Raw genomic sequence first — 25,329 nt, forward strand, 5'->3', positions numbered from 1 at the left:
GTGCCTGGGAGGGTGGTGGGAATCTGGAATGCACTCACTGTCTGGGAGGGGGGAGGAATCTGGAATGCACTCAGTGCCTGGGAGGGTGGTGGGAATCTGGAATGCACTCGCTGCCTGGGAGGGGAGATGAGGCAGAAAACCGCAGCAATCTTTAAAATGTACTTGGCTGAGCATTTGAAATGTCAGAGCGTTCATGACTCTGGGCCAAGTGCTGGGAAGTGGGGTTGGTGTAGATTAGAAGACAGTAGGTTTTTTAGTGGGTACAGACTCGATGGGCCGAAGGGCCTCTTCTGTACTGTACGATTCTGTGAAATTCAACTGCGCCACTTCCAGACTCCCGCTATGGCAGTGCCCATTTCCCGCAGCCAATCAGAAAGCAAAGAGACTTCTTGTTGTCACAGTGGATGAATTGTGAATGTCAAATGGCCCTTTCTCCATCTCAAACCTTTTTTAACCAGTAACGGGGTTGTTTTTCTCGATTACCGAGGAGATGTTCGAGAACAGTAACGGGCAACCTCGGCTAGTGAGTGGGCCACAAGACTGAAATTGGGCATTTGCATTGACCACGACTTCACAAATAAGATTAAATACCATTTAACGCACGCCACATATTTCAGAACCAGTTGCAGAAGATGCTTAAACAAATATTCATATGTTGCCTATATGGATTTCAGTAAGGCCTTTAACAAGGTCCCTCATGGTAGACTAGTACAAAAGGTGAAGTCACACGGGATCAGGGGTGAGCTGGCAAGATGGATACAGAACTGGCTAGGTCATAGAAAGCAGAGAGTAGCAATGGAAGGGTGCTTTTCTGATTGGAGGGCTGTGACCAGTGGTGTTCCACAGGGATCAGTGCCTGGATATTTGCTGTTCATAGTACATATAAATGATTTGGAGGAAAATGTAACTGGTCTGATTAGTAAGTTTGCGGACGACACAAAGGTTGGTGGAATTGTGGATAGCGATGAGGACTGTCAGAGGATGCAGCAGGATTTAGATTGTTTGGAGACTTGGGCGGAGAGATGGCAGATGGAGTTTAATCCGGACAAATGTGAGGTAATGCATTTTGGAAGGTCTAATACAGGTAGGGAATATACAGTGAATGGTACATCCCTCAAGAGTATAGACAGTCAGAGAGATCTAGGTCCACAGGTCACTGAAAGGGGCAACACAGATAGAGAAGGTAGTCAAGAAGGCGTACGACATGCTTGCCTTTTATGCCTGGGGCATTGAGTATAAAAATTGGCAAGTCAAATTGGCGAACAGGGCTGCAGGAAGGATGAGTCAGCTGACCAAGGCACCATGGTTCAGCAGGCCATTCAAGGGGAGGGAGTAAATAGGCAAGTTGTAGTTGTAGGGGATTCTATTATCAGGGGGATAGATAGTATCCTTTGTGAGCAGGATAAAGAGTCCCGCATGGTATGTTGCCTGCCCGGTGCTAGGGTGCGGGACATCTCTGACCGGCTTGAAAGGATACTGTAGAGGGAGGGGGAGGATCCAGTTGTGGTCCATGTCGGTACCAACAACATAGGCAAGTCTAGAAAAGAGGACCTGTTTCGAGATTATAAAGAGCTAGGATTCAAATTTAAAAACAGGTCCTCAAGGGTCATAATCTCCGGATTACTGCCCGAGCCACGTGCAAATTGGCATAGGGAGGCAAGAATAAGGGAAGTTAACACGTGGCTGAAAGAGTGGTGTGGGAAAGAGGGGTTCCTTTTCATGGGACACTGGCATCAGTTTTGGGACAGGGGGGACCTATACCGTTGGGATGGTCTCCACCTGAACCGAGCTGGGACCAGTGTTCTGGCGAAAAGAGTAAATAGGGTGGTCAATAGGACTTTAAACTAGAGATTGGGGGGGAAGGGAAAGTCAGGGAACCAAGAGGTGAAGTAATCAGTGGGAAGCGTAGCTGCTTAGGAATACAAAAAAGCACAAAAAGACAGAACTCAGGAGAGGTTACGATAGTCCCCATCCCACAAAATATGACACAGTGTATGGAAAGGCTCAGTAAACCAAGGTCCACCACACTAAGAAAACAAAAAGGGACGGTCAATAGAGAATTAAAGGTGCTATATTTAAATGCGCGCAGTGTACGGAACAAGGTAGATGAGCTTGTGGCCCAGATTGTGACTGGCAGGTATGATGTGGTAGGCATCACAGAGACGTGGTTGCAGGGGGTTCAGGACTGGCATTTAAACATCCAGGGATTCACAACCTATCGAAAAGACAGAGAGGTGGGCAGAGGGGGTGGGGTTGCCTTGTTAATTAGGAATGAAATTAAATCAATAGCACTAAACGACATAGGGTCAGATGATGTGGAGTCTGTGTGGGTAGAGTTGAGGAACCACAAAGGCAAAAAAACCATAATGGGAGTTATGTACAGGCCTCCTAACAGTGGTCAGGACCAGGGGCACAAAATGCACCACGAAATAGAAAGTGCATGTCAGAAAGGCAAGGTCACAGTGATCATGGGGGACTTCAATATGCAGGTGGACTGGGTAAATAATGCTGCCAGTGGACCCAAGGAAAGGGAATTCATTGAATGTTTACAGGAGGGCTTTTTGGAACAGCTTGTGATGGAGCCCACGAGGGAACAGGCCATTCTGGACTTTGTGTTATGTAATGAGCCAGACTTGATTAAAGATCTTAAAGTAAGGGAACACTTAGGAGGCAGTGATCATAATATGGTAGAATTCAATCTGCAATTTGAAAGAAAGAAGGTAGAATCAGATGTAAAGTTGTTACAGTTAAATAAAGGTAACGACAGGGGCATGAGGGAGGAACTGACGAAAATCGACTGGGAGCAGAGCCTAGTGGGAAAGACAGTAGAACAGCAATGGCAGAAGTTTCTGGGAGTAATTGAGGACACAGTACAGAGGTTCATCCCCCAAAAAAGAAAGGTTATCAGAGGGAGGATTAGGCAGCCATGGCTGACAAAGGAAGTTAGGGAATGCATCAAAGCAAAAGAGAAAGCCTATAATGTGGCAAAGAGTAGTGGGAAGTCAGAAGATTGGGAAGGCTACAAAAACAAACAGAGGACAACAAAGAGAGAAATAAGGAAAGAGAGGATCAATTATGAAGGTAGGCTAGCCAGTAACATTAGGAATGATAGTAAAAGTTTCTTTTAATACATTAAAAACAAACGGGAGGCAAAAGTAGACATTGGGCCGCTCCAAAATGACGCTGGTAATCTAGTGATGGGAGACAAGGAAATAGCTGAGGAACTAAATAAGTACTTTGCGTCAGTCTTCACAGTAGAAGACATGAGTAATAACCCAACAATTCCGGAGAGTCAGGGGGCAGAGTTGAATATGGTAGCCATCACAAAGGAGAAAGTGCTAGAGAAACTAAGAGGTCTAAAAATTGATAAATCTCCGGGCCCAGATGGGCTACATCCTAGAGTTCTAAAGGAGATAGCTGAAGAAATAGTGGAGGCGTTAGTTATGATCTTTCAAAAGTCACTGGAGTCAGGGAAAGTCCCAGAGGATTGGAAAATCGCTGTTGTAACCCCCCTGTTCAAGAAGGGAACAAGGAAAAAGATGGAAAATTATAGGCCAATTAGCCTAACCTCGGTTGTTGGCAAGATTCTAGAATCCATTGTTAAGGATGAGATTTCTAAATTCTTGGAAGTGCAGGGTCGGATTAAGACAAGTCAGCATGGATTTAGTAAGGGGAGGTCGTGCCTGACAAACCTGTTAGAGTTCTTTGAAGAGATAACAAATAGGTTAGACCAAGGAGAGCCAATGGATGTTATCTATCTTGACTTCCAAAAGGCCTTTGATAAGGTGCCTCACGGGAGACTGCTGAGTAAAATAAGGGCCCATGGTATTCGAGGCAAGGTACTAACATGGATTGACGATTGGCTGTCAGGCAGAAGGCAGAGAGTTGGGATAAAAGGTTCTTTTTCGGAATGGCAACCGGTGACGAGTGGTGTCCCGCAGAGTTCAGTGTTGGGGCCACAGCTGTTCTCTTTATATATTAACGATCTAGATGACGGGACTGGGGGCATTCTGGCTAAGTTTGCCGATGATACAAAGATAGATGGAGGGGCAGGTAGTATGGAGGAGGTGGGGAGGCTGCAGAAAGATTTAGACAGTTTAGGAGAGTGGTCCAAGAAATGGCTGATGAAATTCAACGTGGGCAAGTGCGAGGTCTTGCACTTTGGAAAAAAGAATAGAGGCATGGACTATTTTCTAAACGGTGACAAAATTCATAATGCTGAAGTGCAAAGGGACTTGGGAGTCCTAGTCCAGGATTCTCTAAAGGTAAACTTGCAGGTTGAGCCCGTAATTAAGAAAGCAAATGCAATGTTGTCATTTATCTCAAGAGGCTTGGAATATGAAAGCAGGGATGTACTTCTGAAGCTTTATACAGCATTAGTTAGGCCCCATTTAGAATACTGAGAGCAATTTTGGGCCCCACACCTCAGGAAGGACATACTGGCTCTGGAGCGGGTCCAGCGGAGATTCACACGGATGATCCCAGGAATGGTAGGCCTAACATACGATGAACATCTGAGGATCCTGGGATTATATTCATTGGAGTTTAGGAGGTTGAGGGGAGATCTAATAGAAACTTACAAGATAATGAATGGCTTAGATAGGGTGGATGTAGGGAAGTTGTTTCCATTAGCAGGGGAGACTAGGACCCGGAGGCACAGCCTTAGAATAAAAGGGAGTCACTTTAGAACAGAGATGAGGAGAAATTTCTTCAGCCAGAGAGTGGTGGGTCTGTGGAATTCATTGCCACAGAGGGCAGTGGAGGCCAGGACGTTGAGTGTCTTTAAGACAGAAGTTGATAAATTCTTGATTTCTCGAGGAATTAAGGGCTATGGAGAGAGAGCGGGTAAATGGGGTTGAAATCAGCCATGATTGAATGGTGGAGTGGACTCGATGGGCCGAATGGCCTTACTTCCGCTCCTATGTCTTATGGTCTTATGGTCATGTTGCAGCTGTATAGAACCTTAGTTAGGCCACACTTGGAGTATAGTGTTCAATTCTGGTCGCCACACTACCAGAAGGATGTGGAGGCTTTAGAGAGGGTGCAGAAGAGATTTACCAGAATGTTGCCTGGTATGGAGGGCATAAGCTATGAGGAGCGGTTGAATAAACTAGGTTTGTTCTCACTGGAACGACGGAGATTGAGGGGCGATCTGATAGAGGTCTACAAAATTATGAGGGGCATAGACAGAGTGGATAGTCAGAGGCTTTTCCCCAGGGTAGAGGGGTCAATTACTAGGGGGCATAGGTTTAAGGTGCGAGGGGCAAGGTTTAGAGGAGATGTACGAGGCAAGTTTTTTACACAGAGGGCAGTGGGTGCCTGGAACTCGCTGCTGGAGGAGGTGGTGGAAGCAGGGACGATAGTGACATTTAAGGGGCATCTTGACAAATACATGAATAGGATGGGAAGAGAGGGATACGGACCCCGGAAGCGTAGAAGATTTTAGTTTAGACGGGCAGCATGGCCGGCACAGGCTTGGAGGGCCGAAGGGCCTGTTCCTGTGCTGTACTTTTCTTTGTTCTTTGTTCTATTAATAGAGCTGTCAGCAACTTCAAATGGCAAAAGAAGTGTAATATTTATGCTTTCGTTATTAATGTTGTCATGATATGTAGACGTGCAGATAATGATATACAGACAGGCTCAGACAGGCAGCTAATGAACACAGAGAACAGGACATGACCAATGTGCAGGCAGGACACTCAGGGGTGGTATCTCACTATAAAATGCACGAGGCACTCACACTCCGGTTCTTTCCACAGACAGACATCTAGAGTGTACATCAGGGTTGATTAGCAGCATCACACCCAGCACGTGGCTTAGAGCAAGCTGCTACAGTTAGACTGAGTTACTACAGTTAGATTAGCAGGAGAGTCGAACTCATTTAAGAACTGTGTTAGTAGTTCAAAAAACATATTGAACTCATTACAAAGTCTGGACCTTCCTTTGTCAAAGCACACATCAAGGAAGCCGCTTATGAAATGAAATGAAATGCGCTTATTGTCACAAGTAGGCTTCAAATGAAGTTACTGTGAAAAGCCCCTAGTCGCCACATTCCGGAGCCTGTTCGGGGAGGCTGGTACGGGAATTGAACCGTGCTGCTGGCCTGCCTTGGTTTGTTTATCAAAGCCAGTTATTTAGCCCAGTGCTAAACAGCCCCTGATGCTACACAAAGAAGCATAACACAACAAATGTGATTTCTGGTTGGATCTGTCCTCTGCAAGCTTTTTTAGATTAGGACTCAGTGATGTGCAGACGCTTCACAATTCAGTGCGTTTGACAATTTCCTCTTGGTTTTCAAATCCAGCAGATTCAATGATGCGTCCTTTCCCTGATTCGCCACCTGAGACTGGCTTTCCATTTTTTGCCAGTGACCAGTAATACGAAAGCTGGCCAAAGTCACTGCCTCACTCTCACTTGATGCCTGTCGAGGTACCCGCCTCTGTGTTCATGGCTTACTTCAGCTTTGAAAGCAGTCGGGGATGTCTGGCAGAATGTACCGGAAAGCTTGCCCTGTGAGAGAGATGGCGTGTTCTTAATGTCTGTTAATGTTGTAGTTTTTTGGAACTGCCATTGCAAATTAAGAGCCAAGTTCTCCTGTTCTGTTGAATGTCAAAATAATCCGGCTCCCAGTTCTCTTTGACCATTCGGCCCTCATCACCAACTTTCCTCCTTTTTTGCTACTTCTTCCTGTGCATGTTTCGATTTTTTTACTGGATTCTCCTTCCTCACCGTGCCCACGTCAACGCAAAACCAGCCATTACGGCAGGGGCAAAGTGGACAACCATCACAAAATATCAATAGCAATAAGTGTAACCGCCCACGTGTGCTCTGGCACTGAACATGATGGTCTTGCTGCACTTGTGGGCCCAGAACGCGCTGGGCGTGCTGTTTGAACAGCAGGAACTGCAGCATCCCAATCCTGGCCATCCCAGACGCGGAACGAACGGCGCGATTCCTCTGCACCATCAGGGCAATAGTCAGGGTCGTACCCAGGGCCCTGAGGGGCCACAGGTTACCCATCACTGCTCGCGAGATCAATCTCCAACCCCCGGGGACTCCAGGGCAATCCAGGAGGCTTGTCGACAAATTCAGTAAACCGTTTCTCTTTTATTTTTCAGATATTGTGGGAGTTGTCAACAAGGGAATTTACTTCAATGGAGATTCCGATGGTACGTTCCTGCACTTCGGAAGTGACAAAAACTCCTGCATTAGTGACCCAGCACAGTGCAGTGAGGCAGGTTGGTCTCAATTGCATTTCTATAGCGACTTTCACAACCTCAGAATGTCCTGAAATGCCGGTGACATACATTTTGGAACACGGCGCTGTTGCAGGATAGGGCATGCAGCAACCAATGAGCGGGCAGCATGAGGTAATGCCAGGTAAATGTTTTAAATTGGTGTTTATCGAGTTATAAATATTATCCAGGGTTAGAGAGGCAGGAGTTACCGGTTGGGTTTGAAACAACAGTTTTGCTTCTCCATCTACGTAAGTAACGAGATTAGATTCAGGATGTTTTTGGAGTGGGATTTGAACATCTGGAAGCATAATGGCTGTAACAGCCAATAGCTGGAGTGAATGTCCCAGGTGTCACGTGGCATCAGTCCCATTTCTATGCCTCCCGGCACCGTCCAATGCTCGCACGTCCGGGCCTTTCTACCAGACACAAAGTGATTGCAATTTCCCCCTTGTGCTTGTTAGTTAAACATTGTCCAACTTCCCCTCAGGTGTCACCTTTTCCTTCTTCTGGAAAAACCTGGAGAGGCAGTCGCGCACTGCCATGGCCTCCGGCGGGAAGGTGCTGTCGAACGGATTCTCTATCTATGCGAACGTTAACGGAGGCTATATCGAGTTTTACACCCAGAAGACCTCGCGGAAGTGGAAAGCAATGATAAGCCCACCAGGTAGGTCATGGCTGAAGGAATGTTTTCCCCTCTGAGTTTTGTAAGTTTGCGACCCCTCGCTTTATGTGCCCATTGAGACAGGAGCTGTTGGAATTCTCACCAATGTGTTCTGGGCCAGGGGTTAGAGAACCCCAAAGTGTATCATGGAGTTCACCTGACCCACAGCTTTTGATAGATTGTGGTATGGGGAGCACACGGCCCACTCTACAGGTGTGGGACAGCAGAAATGGAAAAGTATTTTTAAAAACAAAACAATGTTTATTCTATGAACTCAAGTTAACCTTTTTAAAACATACAGTGAACATTTTTAGCAACCATTAATTCAAATACAACCCCCAAAGAATACAACATTAAGTAATGCTTACGCTGTCCTTTTTAACATCCATACGACTTAAAAACAAAACCTTTATCAGAAGCACATCAGGTTAAAGTCACGACTGAAAACATTTATAATTCTGAATTTACCAAATGATCAAGAGATAGGCTTTTGATGGCAGAGAGAACAGCAGTACACCTGCTCTGTCTGGCTTCAGCTCCAACGCTGAAAACGAAACTAAAACACACCCTGCAGCCCGCTCAAAAACGAAAGTAAAAAGCTGACAGACAGCCCAGCTGCACCCACTCTCTGACATCACTGCAGTAGTAAACACCCATTTCTTAAAGGTACTCTCACATGACAAATGGTACAGGTTTTCAAATAGTTTCTGCAGCCGTTGGGAATTCAGAGTCATTGGCTGTCTGCTTTTAGATTTCTGTGTGTTCCCCACTTGTTGATTTGTGACCAATTATTGTCCCTGCTGCAGTTTGTTGGGATTACCCATTCTCAAATGTATTTCTTGAGGGAGCTTTTTAAAAAAATTATTTATGGGATGTGGGTGTCGCTGGTCCGGCCAGCATTTATTACCCATCTCTAGTTGCCCTTCAGAAGGTGAGCTGCCTTCTGGAACCGCTGCAGTCCTTCAGGTGTAGGTACATCCACAGTGCTGTTAGGGAGGGGGTTCCAGGATTTCGACCCAGCGACAGTGAAGGAACGGCGATATATTTCCAAGTCAGGGCGGCGAGTGACTTGGAGGGGAACCTCCAGGTGGTGGGGTTCCCAAGTATCTGCTGCTCTTGTCCTTCTAGATGGTAGTGGTCGTGGGTTTGGAAGGTGCTGCCTAAGGAACCTTGGTGAGTTCCTGCAGTGCATCTTGTAGATGGTACACACGGCTGCCACTGTGCGTCGGTGGTGGAGGGTTTGAATGTTTGTGGAAGGGGCGCCAATCAAGTGGGGCTGCTTTGTCCTGGATGGTGTTGAGCTTCTTGAGTGTTGTTGGAACCGCACTCCTCCAGGCAAGTAGGGAGTATTCCATTACACTCCTGGCTTGTGCCGTGTGGATGGTGGACAGGCTTTGGGATGTCAGGAGGTGAGTTACTCACCGTAGGATTCCTAACCTTTGACCTGACCTGGTAGCCACAGTATTAATGTGGCTGGGTCCAGTTCAGTTTCTGATCAATGGTAACCCCCAGGATGTTGATTGTGGGGGATTCAGTGAGGGTAATGCCATTGAATGTCAAGGGGCGATGGTTAGATCCTCTCTTGTAGGAGATGGTTATTGCCTGGCACTTGTGTGGCGCGAATGTAACTTGTCACTTGCCAGCCCCGAGCCTGGATATTGTCCAGGTCTTGCTGCATTTGTACATGGACTGCTTCATTATCTGAGGAGTCGCGAATGGTGCTGAATATTGTGCAGTCATCAGCGAACATCCCCAATTCTGACCTTATGAAGGAAGGGAGGTCATTGATGAAGCAGCTGAAGATGGTTGGGCCGAGGACACTACCCTGAGGAACTCCTGCAGTGATGTCCTGGAGCTGAGATGATTGACCTCCAACCACCTCAACCATCTTCCTTTGTGCCGGGTATGACTCCAATTAGCAGAGAGTTTTCCCCCTGATTCCCACTGACTCCAGTTTAGCTCGGGCTCCTTGATGCCACACCCGGTCAAATGCTGCCAATGTCAAGGGCAGTCACTCTCACCTCATCTCCGGCATTCAGCTCTTTTGTCCATGTTTGAACCAAGGCTGTCATGAGGTCAGGAGCTGAGTGACCCTGGCGGACCCCAAACTGAGCGTCCGTGAGCAGGTTATTGCTGAGTAAGTGTCGCTTGGTAGCACTGTTGATGACTCCTTCCATCACTTTGCTGATGATGGAGAGCAGATTGATAGGGCGGTAATTGGCCCAGTTGGATTTGTCCTGTTTCTTGTGTACAGGACACACCTGGGTGATTTTTCACATTGCTGGGTAGATGCCAGTGTTGTAGCTGTACTGGAACAGCTTGGCTAGGGGTGCGGCAAGTTCTGGAGCACAAGTCTTCAGTACTATTGTCGGAATAGTGTCAGGGCCCAGAGCCTTTACAGTATCCACTGCCTTCAGCCGTTTCTTGATATCATGTGCAGTGAATCGTATTGGCTGAAGACTGACATCTGTGATGCTGGGACCTCCGGAGGAGACCGAAATGGATCATCCACTCGGCACTTCTGGCTGAAGATTGTTGCGAATGCCTCAGCCTTGTCTTCAGCACAGATGTGCTGGGCTCCTCCGTCATTGAGGATGGGGATATTTGTGGAGCCTCCTCCTCCAGTGAGTTGTTCAATTGTCTACCGCCATTCACAGCTGACTGCAGAACTTAGACCTGATGCTTTGATTGAGGAATCGCTTAGCTCTGTCTATCACTGCTGCTTATGCTGCTATGTGGTCGAGGGAAGTTCTGTCTCCGTCTGCCCGCCCGCTTCCAGAGAAAGTGCCCACAAAGTTGGGACCTTCATTGTTGAGGGGTGGGGGGGAAGGTGGGGGGGGGGCGGTGAAAGCGGGATGGAGTTACGCCAGCTGACCTGGGAAAAAGTTCAGAGGCGGCCACAAGAGCTACCGAGAGCCAAATGGGCCCGCCTTACATCTGTGGGACTACACCCCAGTTATAATAAAAACAGCGAGGCCCACCTGCCCTCACCCCTCACACCCCCTTACTCACCCTCCACATTCTCCCTGTGCCCTAACCATGCCACCTCATGAGCCCCCACGCACCCCTTGCCCCCTCATGCCAAACCATACCCCCCAGAACTCCCATGGCCCTTTTGCTAAGGTATAACCTCTCCTGCCCCCCCATGCTAATCTATGGCACCTCCATTCCTGTTCACCCACCATACACTGAATAGCAGAATGTGTAAAAAAAATTTTAAAGAAGGTATTCATCGCAAAATTTTCATTTACTTTCAAACAAAATCAATTTTATTATAGCCCAATAAAAGTATGAATCATCCACACCCTTTAAAGTATGGATAGCTGACACAGCAAGCACTTGGAACCTCTTTATCTCGTGTAAATAAACATTGTGAAATAGACAGCATAGATCAGGGAGGCGGTGCTGTCAATCAAGCATTTCCTTCCTTGGGGCTCAGGTCTTTCTACAGGCTAAAGGATGTCTGGCCTTGCAACCCAAAAAAAAAAGAGTAAATTGAAAAGAGCCTAGACAAGGAACTCTTGCACTCTGTGATGAATGCAGGAACTTCAGATATATATTGTATTCTATGTATTTGGTGCAGTAAGAGTTAAACAAAAACCTGGGTTAGTGTGTGTACGACTGCTGCAGTCGTATTTTGTTTTAAAATCCTGGTTTGAAAGACAGGCAGGCTTTGCGGTTACGATAGGGATAATTAAAGCAATGTAAAAGTAAGGTCTAATGGAATTTTGTTTATATAAAGAAGGTTCCCTGGGGAGTAGATAATTAGAAATATTGGGCTGGATTCTCGGCCCCCCCCGCCCCCCCCCCCCGATCATGTTCGGCGACAGGGCGGAGAATCCGTTTCAACGCCAAAATCGGGAGCGCCGCCAGTTGTCGTATTCTCCGCCCCCTGAAAAGGGGCGCACTCTAGCAGAACAGGGAATCGGTGGCCGTTTTACACCAGTTCTCCTGGCACAAAACATCACTGTTTTCACGCCGGCATGGAGACTTAGTCTCCCAACGGGGAATCCAGACCATTGTGTTTAGCTTCAGTAAGATGATATCGTTAATGGGAGCCAGGGGCTGAAGGAGTAATGTGTTGAGATTTCAGTTTGGTTCAGTTGAAGATTCTGCTGTGAACAGACCAGAAACTTTTTGCTGGCAGGTTAAACAATTGTCTGAGACAAACAAAAATCTGCAGACTGTTGCCTGACCAGATTTCTCTCTCTTCACTCAGAGGGAACTCTATTCAACTATGCAGCAGGTAACCCTGCGTTTGCTAACTCTATTTAAATGTGGACTGTGACCTGAGATGGGTTTTGCTTGAGTGGAGATAAAAGATAGCAGATAGGATTGTTTCGTTGTGTTGCTAAGCATTGTTTATCGGGTAATTGTCAGCTATTTTCTTGTATGATGTTAAAGATATTTTAATACTGTGTTAGTAATAAAGTTTGTCTTAATATACCACATCCCTATTTGTGCATGGAATCACTCCTGGATCCTCACAGTCTTACAAATTAAATAAAATATTGGGGATTCTGTCTGTTATCCGAGCAACTGTTGGGAAATGGTCCGGTAATAACTCTGTCTTGTCTGGAATGCAGCATGACGTTGTCTGTAGGACCTTTCTTCAAATACTTGTTTGTGAACCTGAATTGTCGTTGGGACAATGGTGATGTTTAACTGGCTGGTCAGTGAACCCACAGCAAGGAGTGGTGAATGTGCATTGTGGGAGAATAGAATGGATGATGTTCAGTCCTATTGGACAGATCTATTGCAAAGCGGCTTAAAAACAGAATGAAGCCTGGATGAACTGGAGCTCTTTCTCTCCTGCCCCATTGCTCGGTCAACCCAGCCAAAGAGGTCTTACGCCTGGAGGATCAACTGAAGATGTCACAAACTGCAGTGAGCATGTTTCTGTTGAGTGAGGTCTTGCAGGAGATGGAATCAAGGCGATGAATGGTTGCAGTGAAGATCAGCTCTGACCTCAATGAACAGGCTCGAGGGGCTGAATGGCCTCCTCCTGTCCCTGTGTTCCAGGGAACATCAGTGGGGGGAGCAACAATGGCCAAAATCGATCCCACGTTTTCTTCTAATTATTAAAAACAAATTTTAGAGTACCCAATTCATTTTTTCCAATTAAGGGGCAATTTAGCGTGGCCAATCCACCTACCCTGCACATCTTGGGTTGTGGGGTTGAATATGGGGCAAACACGGGGAGAACGTGCAAACTCCACACGGACAGTGACCCAGGACGGGATTCGAACCCGGGTCCTCAGCGCCGCAGTCCCAGTGTTATTCTTCTAATTATTTTAATTATCGCACTGACTGTAGTCCTTCCCGGTGAATTATCAATCACTGCCGCACCTGCCTGATGTCACCCAGGCACAGATACAAATCAACTGTGTGATTGGACTTCCTGTCAACTGAGGTTTCCTGGGGGAATTCTAACAAATGATTCAGCGGGAGGAAATCGAAACAGCAACGGCTGCTAATTGACAGTTAAACACACGGGAGAACGAGGGCTTCAGAGAGATTCCGAGGCAGTCAATTCTGCGAGGGGGCCAGCTGAAACTCCGTGAGATTACATGCCTACAAATCTTTCTCAAGTGTCTGTTAGTTGTTCAGTTTTCTATGTACACGATGCACACTTGTCTTTCCCCTGACGTTTAACAACTCAGTTTTCCATTGGGAGGTTTTGGCAGTGTTTCTGCGGTTATTTGATTAATGTGGAGCTGTTTTACAAAGAGTCCAATGGGGAATGAAGGATTTATTTAAACTGCGTGTGAACTGCACGCAAGATGCAGCTCTTTGAGGCGACAAATTGTGAGAAAGTGGTTTTAAAGTCGCTTTTTAAACAATGTTGGGTTGGGATTTCCTTTCCACTGCCCCGGGTTGGGTTGTGTTAAAAGGACAGAGGGTTCGTCTCTCAAAATTGCCTCTGCATTTGTCCGAATCCAGCAGTTACCGTGCCTACCAGTTTATTTATCCCGTCAGAAATGTGCTGATGGTCAACTACCACCATTCGCAACCCCTCCCCCCATCGTGAATCAGTCGCTCACGCAAGTGTAGTTGTTCACGTCATCGCGAGTCGCGGCCCCAAAACTTCACTCACACCCCAATTTTGAACATTGACCTCTCTCACCTTTGCCACCTTGCTCTCATGTAGAAAGTGCAAGTTCGCCGTTCGCGGTTTCACACGTAGTGAGAGCGAGTGGGACCGAAACCCCTGTGAACGGCAGGGGTTAACTGGGCAGTGCGAAGTAAGCGCCTCTTTCAATTTGCACGGGTTTCTCCCTCTCTCTCTGTCCATTCATGTGTACGTCCATCTGTGGATGTGTGCCTGTGGATGTTTGTGGCTGTGTGCCTGTGTATGTTTGTGGATGTGTGCCTGTGTATGTTTGTGGATGTGTGCCTGTGTATATTTGTGGATGTGTGCCTGTGTATATTTGTGGATGTGTGCCTGTGTATGTCTGTGGATGTGTGCCTGTGTATGTTTGTGGATGTGTGCCCGTGTATGTTTGTGGATGTGTGCCTGTGTATGTCTGTGGATGTGTGCCTGTGTATGTTTGTGGATGTGTGCCTGTGTATGTTTGTGGCTGTGTGCCTGTGTATGTTTGTGGATGTGTGCCTGTGTATGTTTGTGGATGTGTGCCTGTGTATGTCTGTGGATGTGTGCCTGTGTATGTCTGTGGATGTGTGCCTGTGTATGTCTGTGGATGTGTGCCTGTGTATGTTTGTGGATGTGTGCCTGTGTATGTCTGTGGATGTGTGCCTGTGTATGTCTGTGGATGTGTGCCTGTGTATGTTTGTGGATGTGTGCCTGTGTATGTTTGTGGCTGTGTGCCTGTGTATGTTTGTGGATGTGTGCCTGTGTATGTTTGTGGATGTGTGCCTGTGTATGTCTGTGGATGTGTGCCTGTGTATGTCTGTGGATGTGTGCCTGTGTATGTCTGTGGATGTGTGCCTGTGTATGTCTGTGGATGTGTGCCTGTGTATGTTTGTGGATGTGTGCCTGTGTATGTTTGTGGATGTGTGCCTGTGTATGTTTGTGGATGTGTGCCTGTGTATGTTTGTGGATGTGTGCCTGTGTATGTTTGTGGATGTGTGCCTGTGTATGTCTGTGGATGTGTGCCTGTGTATGTTTGTGGATGTTGGATAGGCTAAGTGAATGGGCTAGGGTCTGGCAGATGGAATACAATGTTGACAAATGTGAGGTTATCCATTTTGGTAGGAATAACAACAAAAGGGATTATTATTTAAATGATAAAATATTAAAACATGCTGCTGTGCAGAGAGACCTGGGTGTGCTAGTGCATGAGTCCCAAAAAGTTGGTTTACAGGTGCAACAGGTGATTAAGAAGGCAAATGGAATGTTGTCCTTCATTGCTAGAGGGATGGAATTTAAGACTAGGGAGGTTCTGCTGCAATTGTATAAGGTGTTAGTGAGGCCACACCTGGAGTATTGTGTTCAGTTTTGGTCTCCTTACTTGACAAAGGACGTACTGACACTGGAGGGTGTGCAGAGGAGATTCACTAGGTTAATCCCAGAGCTGAAGGGGTTGGATTACGAGGAGAGGTTGAGGAGACTGGGACTGTACTCGTTGGAATTTAGAAGGATGAGGGGGGATCTTACAGAAACATATAAGATTATGAAGGGAATAGATAGGATAAATGCGGGCAGGTTGTTTCCACTGGCAGGTGAAAGCAGAACTAGGGGGCTTAGCCTCAAAATAAGGGGAAGTAGATTTAGGACTGAGTTTGGGAGGAACTTCTTCACCCTAAGGGTTGTGAATCTATGGAATTCCTTGCCCAGTGAAGCAGTAGAGGCTCCTTCATTAAATGTTTTTAAGATGAAGATAGATCGTTTTTTGAAGAATAAAGGGATTAAGGGTTATGGTGTTCGGGCCGGAAAGTGGAGCTGAGTCCACAAAGGATCAGCCATGATCTCATTGAATGGTGGAGCAGGCTCGAGGGGCCAGATGGCCTACTCCTACTCCTAGTTCTTATGTTCTTATGTTCTTATGTTTGTGGATGTGTGCCTGTGTATGTTGGTTGATGTGTGCCTGTGTATGTCTGTGGATGTGTGCCTGTGTATGCCTGTGGATGTGTGCCTGTGTACATTTGTGGATGTGTGCATGTGTATGTCTGTGGATGTGTGCCTGTGTATGTTTGTGGATGTGTGCCTGTGTATGTTTGTGGACGTGTGCCTGTGTATGTTTGTGGATGTGTGCCTGTGTATGTTTGTGGATGTGTGTCTGTGTATGTTTGTGGATGTGTGCCTGTGTATGTTTGTGGATGTGTGCCTGTGTATGTCTGTGGATGTGTGCCTGTGTATGTCTGTGGATGTGTGCCTGTGTATGTTTCTGTCTGTATTCGTGTATTCTGGGCCTTTGCATATGTCTGTGTTCATGGGTGTTTATAGGTATGTGTGATCACGTGTTCTGTTTGTGCATGTGCTTGTATGGTGTTACGGCTGGGATGGGAGGAGTGCATTGTCTGTCTCTTGTTCCTCTGTTCCACAGGCACAACATATATTTCAATGATTCCCCTCCAGCGAGCTACACGGCCAAACCTGTGCTTTACCCATGATCCTCAGAATGACCGCTCAGTGCCCAGGTCCCATCAATAAACAACAGCAATATTAGTTTATTGTCAAACCAGACTTCTCCAGCAGAGAGGTGAAGCTTAGTAACGCAGTATGAAATATCAAAGCACAATAACTATTCTTGCAAAATAGCTTCACTCACTCATAAACACCCCAAAAAAACCCCAAAATTCTGGAATTCTGTCTCAAGACTAAAAGTCAGTGGTTCAAAGGTGAAGGACGGAGGAGCGGGGCGTATCAATAGCGGGCCAGACCTGGTGTTCTCCAGGGCCTCTGCGATTTTGGCCTTACGACCGAGTCTTCGCCCAATCGCCTTTCGCGATTCCGGCGTCGGCCGCTGGGGAATCCCAGCCGGGCTCTTTCAAAAAACACAAATTCTTCTTTTTTCTGAAAGTGTTTTTATTCGTTTTCACATTTTTATGTTACTCATCCCCCATCCGTACATTTATGCTTACAGACTTCATCATCGTGACTATTGTTGAGCCAAAGAGAAATTTGTATTTAGAAGTCTGCAATTGGCCAGCGTTAAAACAGGAGGAAACACACAAAACAGAAAGAGAAAAACACCCAGTCGAACAAGGAGCATTATAAATAATTACGTGTCCCCTCCGACCCCCTGTCCCCGTGGCTGTCGACTCTCTTTGGCCGCTCTGCCTTCGTTGGGCTTCCGTAGTCGGCCCTGGCGTGGGTTGCCCAGTGTGCTGATGTTGACTGTTATTCCCGCTTGTCCTCGGGCCCGTCCTCTGTGGCTGGGTCGCCAGTGACCCGTGGCCTTTTGTAATGGGCACTTGCCCCTCCCCCCCCCCCCTTCGCTCCCTTTCCCCCCTCCTCCCCCACCTCTCCCTTTCCTTTCCGCTACGGGTCTCGTCTACCCCTTCCCCTCCCCTTCCTTCACCCCCTACCCCCCCAGCCCCTCCGCTCTACCGGTTGGTGGCCTCAAACAGATCTTGGGACAAGTTGGTGAAGGGCTCTCACATGGTGCGGAAACCTCTTCCCACCCCCAGATGGTGGGTGTTATCTTCTCCAGGAATTCTGACACGTCTGCCAGCCAGTCTGCAGCTTTGGGCGGTGCTGCCGATCGCCAGCTGAGCAGGATTCTGTTCTGTACTCTGGCGGGTGACCAGGGCAGTAAAGGCTGGGGCGCCGGCCCCCCCTCCCCAGGTGTAGTTCTGATTGCTCTGAAATCCCAAAGACCGCCATTTTGGGGCACAGCTCCACTCTCACCCCCACAACCCTGGACATTGCTGGGGCAGGCCGAGAACATGTGGGCGGGGTTGGCCGGGCCTCCCTGGCACCATTCACATTTGTCCTCCACCTCCGGGAAGAGCCTGCTCATTCGGGTTCTGGTCAGGTGTGTTCTGTGCACCACCTGTGTTAGGCTCAGCCCTCTGCAAGCGGAGGTGGAGATCGCCCTGCGCAGTGCTTCAATCCAGAGTCTCCCCTCACTTCTATTTTTGCCTTAACCCCTCCGGGAGGGAGCGTACCCCCTCCAACAGCCGTCTGCATAGATCCCCACGCCTCCCTTTCCCCAAGTCGCCCGCATCCAACCGTTTGTCAACTAGCGAGTGTCTTGGTGTCTGTGGGTACGTCGTTTCCCTACAGAGAAAGGTTTTGATCTGAATATACCTTATTTCGTTCCCTTTGGTAAGTTGGAGCCTCTCCGTCCGTTCCTCCAGATTTGTGAGTCTGTCCTTGGTGTACATGTCGCTAATCACCAGTGTCCCCTCGTCCTGTCTCCGCCATTTGGAGGTGGCATCCATTGTTACTGGATGGGGGCCATGGAGGACATTTCGGGCAGGCCGAAGAGCTGCCTCATTTGATATCACATTTGGAATGTTGCTACTTCTACTGGGCTGGAAGGGATGGGAGCTCTGTCATGACTAGGGCTCGGAAGGATGTCCCAACAGGAACTCTCCCCCACCTTCACCTATTCCGCTCCTGGTTCCTTCACCCAGCCCCTCACTCTTTCTGCTGTGACCGCCCAGTGGTAGAACTGTAGCTTCGGGAGGCCAGGCCCCCGAATTCCTTTCCTTTCCAGGAGCCCTTTTTTGGATCTTTGGGTTCTTCCAGCCCCCTCTAGGAGTCTGGTGACAGCGGGGAAGAAGCTGTTTTTGAGTCTGTTCGTGCGTGTTCTCAGACTTCTGTACCTCCTGCCCGATGGAAGAAGTTGGAAGAGTGAGTAAGCCGGGTGGGAGGGGTCTTTGATTATGCTGCCCGCTTTCCCCAGGCAGCGGGAGGTGTAGATGGAGTCAATGGATGGGAGGCAGGGTCGTGTGATGGACTGGGCTGTGTTCACGACTCTCTGAAGTTTCTTGCGGTCCTGGGCCGAGCAGTTGCCATACCAGGCTGTGATGCAGTCCGATAGGATGCTTTCTATGGTGCATCTGTAAAGGTTGGTAAGGGTTAATGTGGACATGCCAAATTTCCTTAGTTTCCTGAGGAAGTATAGGCGCTGTTGTGCTTTCTCGCTCAAAGTGTCGTGCCATCGTTAATAAGTTAAAGATTCTGAACCTCCAGAGTCCCTAATATTTGTTTTTCAAACGATTACAACTTCTGAGAAAACTCTGGTGCACATCAGAAACTCAAGCAAGTGAAGTTTTGAAAAGCCAAAGTCTAATAACGATTTGGGTACAAAGCTGGGTAACTTTGTGAAGGGATTTATTTCAGCTCATTGCTTTGCAGGGCCTGAATGGACACACATCCTGTTCACCTGGACACCTGGTAGTGGCCTGAAGATTTATGTCAACGGCACATTCAGCACCAACGACACTTACGGGAAACAGGCCCCAGACTATCAAAACCCGTACACCAACCTGGTGGCTGGCACAAGCGATGAGCAGTCCTACAGTCAATACGTGACAGGATCATTCGACGAGTTTGTGATTTGGGAACGTGCGCTCACACCACACGAGATTCAGCTGTATTACGACGCCGCTACAGGTAAACCAAAATCGATAAAGCACCCGTCACCACACCTGGAAGCCCCACGGCCTTGCCCCTGTCACACGGCAGCACTGATTGCACAAACCTTCAGAAAGTGCATCATTTGCTGGAAAATGCTTTGGGACACCAGGAGGTACCTCAGCGAAAATGTATTTTTTTGACGGAGCGCGCTCTTCTGTTTTGAGAATTGTCACTTCTTTATTAACCTTTTTAGCCGCTCACAGATCACCAGAAAATGATGAGCAATAAAACATCTAAACGAAAAAGGGCAAACCATGAACGACTTTGTCCATGATCTCTCCCCAGGTCTCCCTGTTTGCACAACTGAGAGAGTCTCCATGCCACCTCCCAGGGAGTCGGATTCTAGCTTTGCAACAACAGATGCTTTAGTAAGTCTCCAAACCGGCAACCTTAATTATTCACTGAGCCATTGCTCAGGTCGGAGCAAGGGGGCGTTTGAGTGAAATGTTGGCAGTACAGTCACTTCAAAATGTTCTTTATTCTTTCCAGCCCCCAACAAAGGCTTATTCCGCCGACAGGGTCAGTCCGGAAGAGGGAACAGGGAGATTTCAGTACCCAGTCACTACGGATGGTTTCCTTGAATCTTCCTTAGTTCTTCCCAATGAAACTCTGCAGCATCAAACTGCTTCCAATCTGACTAAGGTAATTCTTATTCCTTAATTAATAATCACAATTTATCACTTGTGCGAAGATCTTGTGCCTGCTGCGTTGATGAAAGCAAAGATTCAGTTGCCTGTGCTTTCCATACACAGTGTGATGAATGTAGGGATTTCAGAGATATTTTGTTATGTGTATTTGGTGCAGTAAGGGTTAAAAACCTGGGTTAGTGTGTGTGACTGCTGCGGTCATGTTTTTTTTTAAATCCTGGTTTACAAGACGAGTAGAGACTTTGGCCACAAGGGACAATTAAAGAACCGTAAAAGTTGGGCTAATGGAATTTTGTTCAGATGGAAAAGGTTCCCTGGGGAGAAGATAATTAGAGACACTGGGCGGGATTCTCCGGTTGCCAACATCGCGTTCGGCCATCGGCCGGAGAATCAAGGTTCACGACCAAATCGGGGCTTTACTCCGCGCCCTCCAAAGCGGCGTACCTGGAGAGTACGCCGCGCGACGTATCAACAGCCTCAGGACGTTGCCTGAGGCCCGCCCCCGGCCGGCCAAGTTCCCGACGGTATCGATTGCGTGTGGTCTCATCCATCGGGAACTCGGCGTTTCGGCTGCAGACTCCAGTCCAGCGGCGCCACAGTCGGGGGGGGGGGGGGAAGGACCGATCCACGGGCAGGGGGGACTTTGCCAGAGGGGTGGTCCGGCTCTGCGAGCAACCTGTGCCATGTTGCACGGCGCGGCCGCTGCAGGCCGCTGTCAAATGCATGCGGGCCACAGAATCGGCAATTCCCTGGGCCATATCGGCAGCTAGAGCCAGGTGCTCTACGCATCCTTGATGCTCGCCCCCCAGCCGAACGGAGAATCGGTGGCCGTTTTTTGCTATTTGTTCTGTCGCAAAATGCCACTGTTCCCATCCCGGCCTGGGAGCATAGCCTCAAAATTGGAGAATCCAGCCCATTGGCTTTAGAACGATGATGTAGTTAATGGGAGGATCCAGACCTGAAGCAGTCAGGTGCTGAGGTTTGGAGTTCAGTTTCTTTCAAAGCAGTTTAGTTAAAAAAAATCTAACCTGTGAACAGAAGAATAGTTTCTGAAAAGGCTGGCAGGTTACGCAGAAGTTTGAGACAGGCAAGAAACTGCAAGCTAGCTCCTGAAGGATCTCTCTCAAAACGGTTTAACCAAGACATCTTTTTACAGCAAGTATTCCTGGGTTAGCTAACTGTATTTAAAGGTGGATTTTGACCTGGGATGGGCTTTGCTTGAGTGGAGATAAAAGATAGCAGTTAGGAATTAATGTTTCATTGTCATTGTTAAGCATTGTTTAGCTGTTAATTGTAACCTATTTTCTTTACGATGTCAAAAGTTATTTTAATACCCTATTAGTAATAAAGTTTGTTCTAATCTATCATATCCCTATTTGTCCGTGGAATCAAAGTGTCCTCTCTTCACTGTCTTACAAATTAAAATATTGGAGTGTCTGTCCAGTATCCTAGCAACTGTTACAGTCTGGGATCGTAATAAAACTTCTTTCTTTCACGTTTAGAAGAAGCACAGGACAATAGAGGTTGCATTGCACTAACTGACAACCTACAGAAAAAGATCTGGGTTGATGTAACTTCAGGAATCCAGAGAGAGTGAGAGGAGATTTTTCTGAGTCTGTTATTCTTCCTGGTGTTCTGGGCTGAAGTGTGAGAGGTCAATTGCCACCATGGCAACGGTGAAATTGAAATTGACAGAGTTCGTGAAATGGCAACAGAGCAAATGAAAGCTGGTGATTGTTGCTAAGAAGGACATTCAGGATGGGAGCAGGGGTAGTCTATTGGAGCCCTCGAGCCTGCTCCACCACTCAATAAGATCATGTCTGATGAGGGGGCGGCACGGTGGTGCAGCGGTTAGCACTGCTGCCTCACGGCGCCGAGGGCCCAGGATCGAATCCCGACCCTGGGTCACTGTCCGTGTGGAGTTTGCACATTCTCCCCGTCTCCGCGTGGGTCCCACCCTCACAACCCAAAAAGACGTGCAGGGTAGGTGGATTGGCTACGCTAAATTGGAGAAAAAAAATTGGGTACTCTAAATTTATTTTGAAAGAAAGATCATGGCTGATGTTCCACATCAAGTCTACATTATCTTCATATCCCGTAATCCACTTCGTATCCAAACAGCCAGCGATTTTGATCTTGATGGAGAATTCCAAAGATTCATAAATTCTCCTCAGCTCAGTCCTAAATGGCCAACCTCTTAACCTGAGGGTATGAGCCTTAGTTCCAGACTCTCCAGGCATGGGATACAACCTCCTAGAATCTACTCAGTGAATCCTTTTAATCTCCAGGCTCAACAATCCCAATGCTGCCTTGACCAGCCTCCCATCTTGCATCCTCTAGACACGTAAGCTCATCCAGAATTTACCCAGCACCTTTCTGCGCTCACTGACCTACATTGTCACCCAGTCCAGGAAGGATTCTTACCTTGTTTTCAAATCCCTCCATGACTTTGTCCCTCCCTACCTCTGTAATTTCCTCCCGCTCTAAGCCTGTTATCTTTCTGTGCCTCCAATTCGGGTCTTTTACGCATCCCCAGTTTTAATCACTGTGCCAATGGTGCCAGTGCCTTGGCATGAAGCCCTGCGATCACCTGCTTATACCTCCTCGCCACTGCACCCCTCTCTCCTTTAAAATCATAGATCAAAGAATTTACAGTGCAGAAGGAGGCCATTTGGCCCATCGAGTCTGCACCGGCCCTTGCAAAGGGCACTCTACCCAAGCCCACGCCTCCACCCTGTCCCCGTAACCCAGTAACCCCACTTAACCTTTTTTTTTGGACACTGAGGGGTAATTTAGCATGGCCAATCCACCTAACCGGCACATCTTTGGACTGTGGGAAGAAACCGGAGCACCCGGAGGAAACCCACGCGCACACGGGGAGAACGTGCAGACTCCGCACGGACAGTGACCCAAGTCGGGAATCGAACCCGGGTCCCTGGAGCTGTGAGGCAACTGTGCTAACCACTGTGCTACCCTGCTGCCCTAGAGATGCTCCTTAAAAGCTCACTCTTTATCGGTGTTTGGTGTCAGGTCTTGTCTGATAATGGTCCTGCAAAGCACCTTGGGACAGTTTTGAGCATTAAAGGCGTCTTTCCTCTATCATAGATTATCATAGAATTTACAGCGCAGAAGGAGGCCATTCGGCCCATCGAGTCTGCACCGGCTCTTGGAAAGAGCACCCTACCCAAGGTCAACACCTCCACCCTATCCCCACAACCCAGCAACCCCACCCAACACTAAGGGCAATTTTGGACACTAAGGGCAATTTATCATGGCCAATCCACCTAACCTGCACATCTTTGGACTGTGGGAGGAAACCGGAGCACCCGGAGGAAACCCACGCAGACACGGGGAGGATGTGCAGACTCCGCACAGACAGTGACCCAAGCCGGAATCGAACCTGGGACACTGGAGCTGTGAAGCAATTGTGCTAACCACAATGCTACCGTGCTGCCCCTCCTTTTGGAGTCAAGACAAAATGTTCAAGAAACTCCCATGGCGTCACAGACTGTCTGCTGTTGCCACCACTTCCAGACGTTGTGCAAGGTCTCGTCTGGTGCCAGGGAGGACATCCCTGTCAGGGACGGTAATATCTAACTGGATTATCTTGTTGTTTTTCTAGAACTTTCTACAGACTGTTGGCGAAGTTCTGGCGTTGCCCAGTTGGAGTGGAGCAGCAGAGGTATGGAAGGTTTGGCATCTGGTGTGGCGGTGTCTGTGGTGATACGCATGCACACATAAATGTATACAGCTGTATCAATGTATAAAGTTGCATATCAGCAGATGTAACCAGCGGTATGACCTCCGACCAGTGGGTGGCGTCAGACATCCATCACGTGACTGGAGTGACCCGCCAGTTGGGAGCAGGACGTATAACAGGACAGTCGCACTTAGAGTAGCTTCGAAGGAATTTGAGTAACTTTGTCTGCACATAAACCTGTTAGTTATTTTTCCAGGTGTTTGACAATAAATCATCGTCTCAGTTAAACACACAAACGCTCTGTGTGTATCCTTGTCAACAGTGGCAGCACAGAACACAACAGTGTCGGTGGTCAGGCTGTTGAGCAACGCCTCTAGGGTTTAACATCTGGATTGATGCAGTTTAGGGAGATTTTCAACACTTGTCAAGGACTGTCGATAAAATGAAACACGATATTGGGACTCAGGGACAAAAGGCCACGTGATTGCTCTTTGCAAAGTGAGACGCTGCTACTCCACTACTGGGCCGATATCTGGGGTTTGAGTATCTGTGTGTGTCTCTCTCCAGCTGGCACTGAAACTTCAGAGGCCAGGGGATGCCGCACTGGGACACCTCCACGGAAGAGAGCACTGAATCAAGCCTGCCGTTTATCCCTAACCGGAAGCCTGAGGCTTATATCACACAGATATCCAGACCCCCACCAATGCCCAGGTGATTCTCTCTCTTGCCGGTGGTGCAACACCCACCCGGTTCCTACTTCGCTGGAGTAGCTTTCCCAAGAGAGAGAATAGGACACTGCTGTTTATTACCTAACCAGCAGCCTGTCCTGAGTGAACGGGTTCGAATCGTTCAAGATGACCCTAGATTCTCGACCCCGGAATTAAGGTGAGGAATATCTTAACAATGACTTGGTCAGAGATCGCTGGTGAGAGATTGAAGAATTGAAACGACTCCAATTATCAGCAAATCGAGGTTTATTGCAAAACCCAGGTCAAAATCATCAAACAGAAGAAATTATAATAAAATCTTAAACTCTAACACAAACTAAGACTATTCAGGAAGTACTATAACGGACACAACGTAAAATCTTATTGTTGCACAATTTTAGCAATGGCACAAAACACAAATCAAGCCCCCTGCCCCAAAGCCTCAACCACTATCAAAGTCCCGGGAGTTTCGCACGCTGCTGCAGGGTACTTACGGTCACAGGCTGCGAGAGGTCAAGTCGAAGGTGGAGAGGTCAAGCCAACAGACCCTCAATCGAAACACAGCCCCTTTTATATCCGTTTTACCTGGCTTTTTCCTGTGTTCGGCCAGCCCCTTTTGCATTGAATTGGTAAGGTTTAAAGTTCCCGCTGGTCCTGCCCCCTTTGAGCCGGTCAGACCTGTCAAGATGGGAGTACCTCCCCTAGGTCCGCCTCCAGTCTGCCTTTTGGGATAACGAGGTTGAGCTCCCTTGTGAAGATTTTCAAAGTCTTCCATCTGCTCCGGAGATCGCTGCTATTCTCACCTCGCTATGTTGATGGGGT

General features: G+C 47.9%; 1 protein-coding gene across 2 annotated transcripts in view; it reads left to right on the plus strand.

The window, feature by feature from the left end:
• The window catches only part of adgrd1 (adhesion G protein-coupled receptor D1), an 850,441-nt gene that overhangs the window by 140,027 nt on the left and 685,085 nt on the right, over positions 1–25,329 (plus strand). Inside the window, exons 5-10 of one of the 2 annotated variants that reach the window (XM_072517886.1) lie at positions 7,119–7,169; positions 7,726–7,902; positions 19,172–19,429; positions 19,739–19,821; positions 19,943–20,095; positions 23,723–23,782. In XM_072517886.1, the coding sequence (XP_072373987.1) occupies positions 7,119–7,169; positions 7,726–7,902; positions 19,172–19,429; positions 19,739–19,821; positions 19,943–20,095; positions 23,723–23,782 (782 nt within the window). Of the gene's footprint in view, positions 1–7,118; positions 7,239–7,725; positions 7,903–19,171; positions 19,430–19,738; positions 19,822–19,942; positions 20,096–23,722; positions 23,783–25,329 lie in introns of both variants that reach the window. The other variant, XM_072517956.1, reaches the window with a different exon arrangement.

This window comes from Scyliorhinus torazame, chromosome 1 (genome assembly GCF_047496885.1).
Source record: "Scyliorhinus torazame isolate Kashiwa2021f chromosome 1, sScyTor2.1, whole genome shotgun sequence".
Lineage (NCBI taxonomy): Eukaryota > Metazoa > Chordata > Chondrichthyes > Carcharhiniformes > Scyliorhinidae > Scyliorhinus > Scyliorhinus torazame.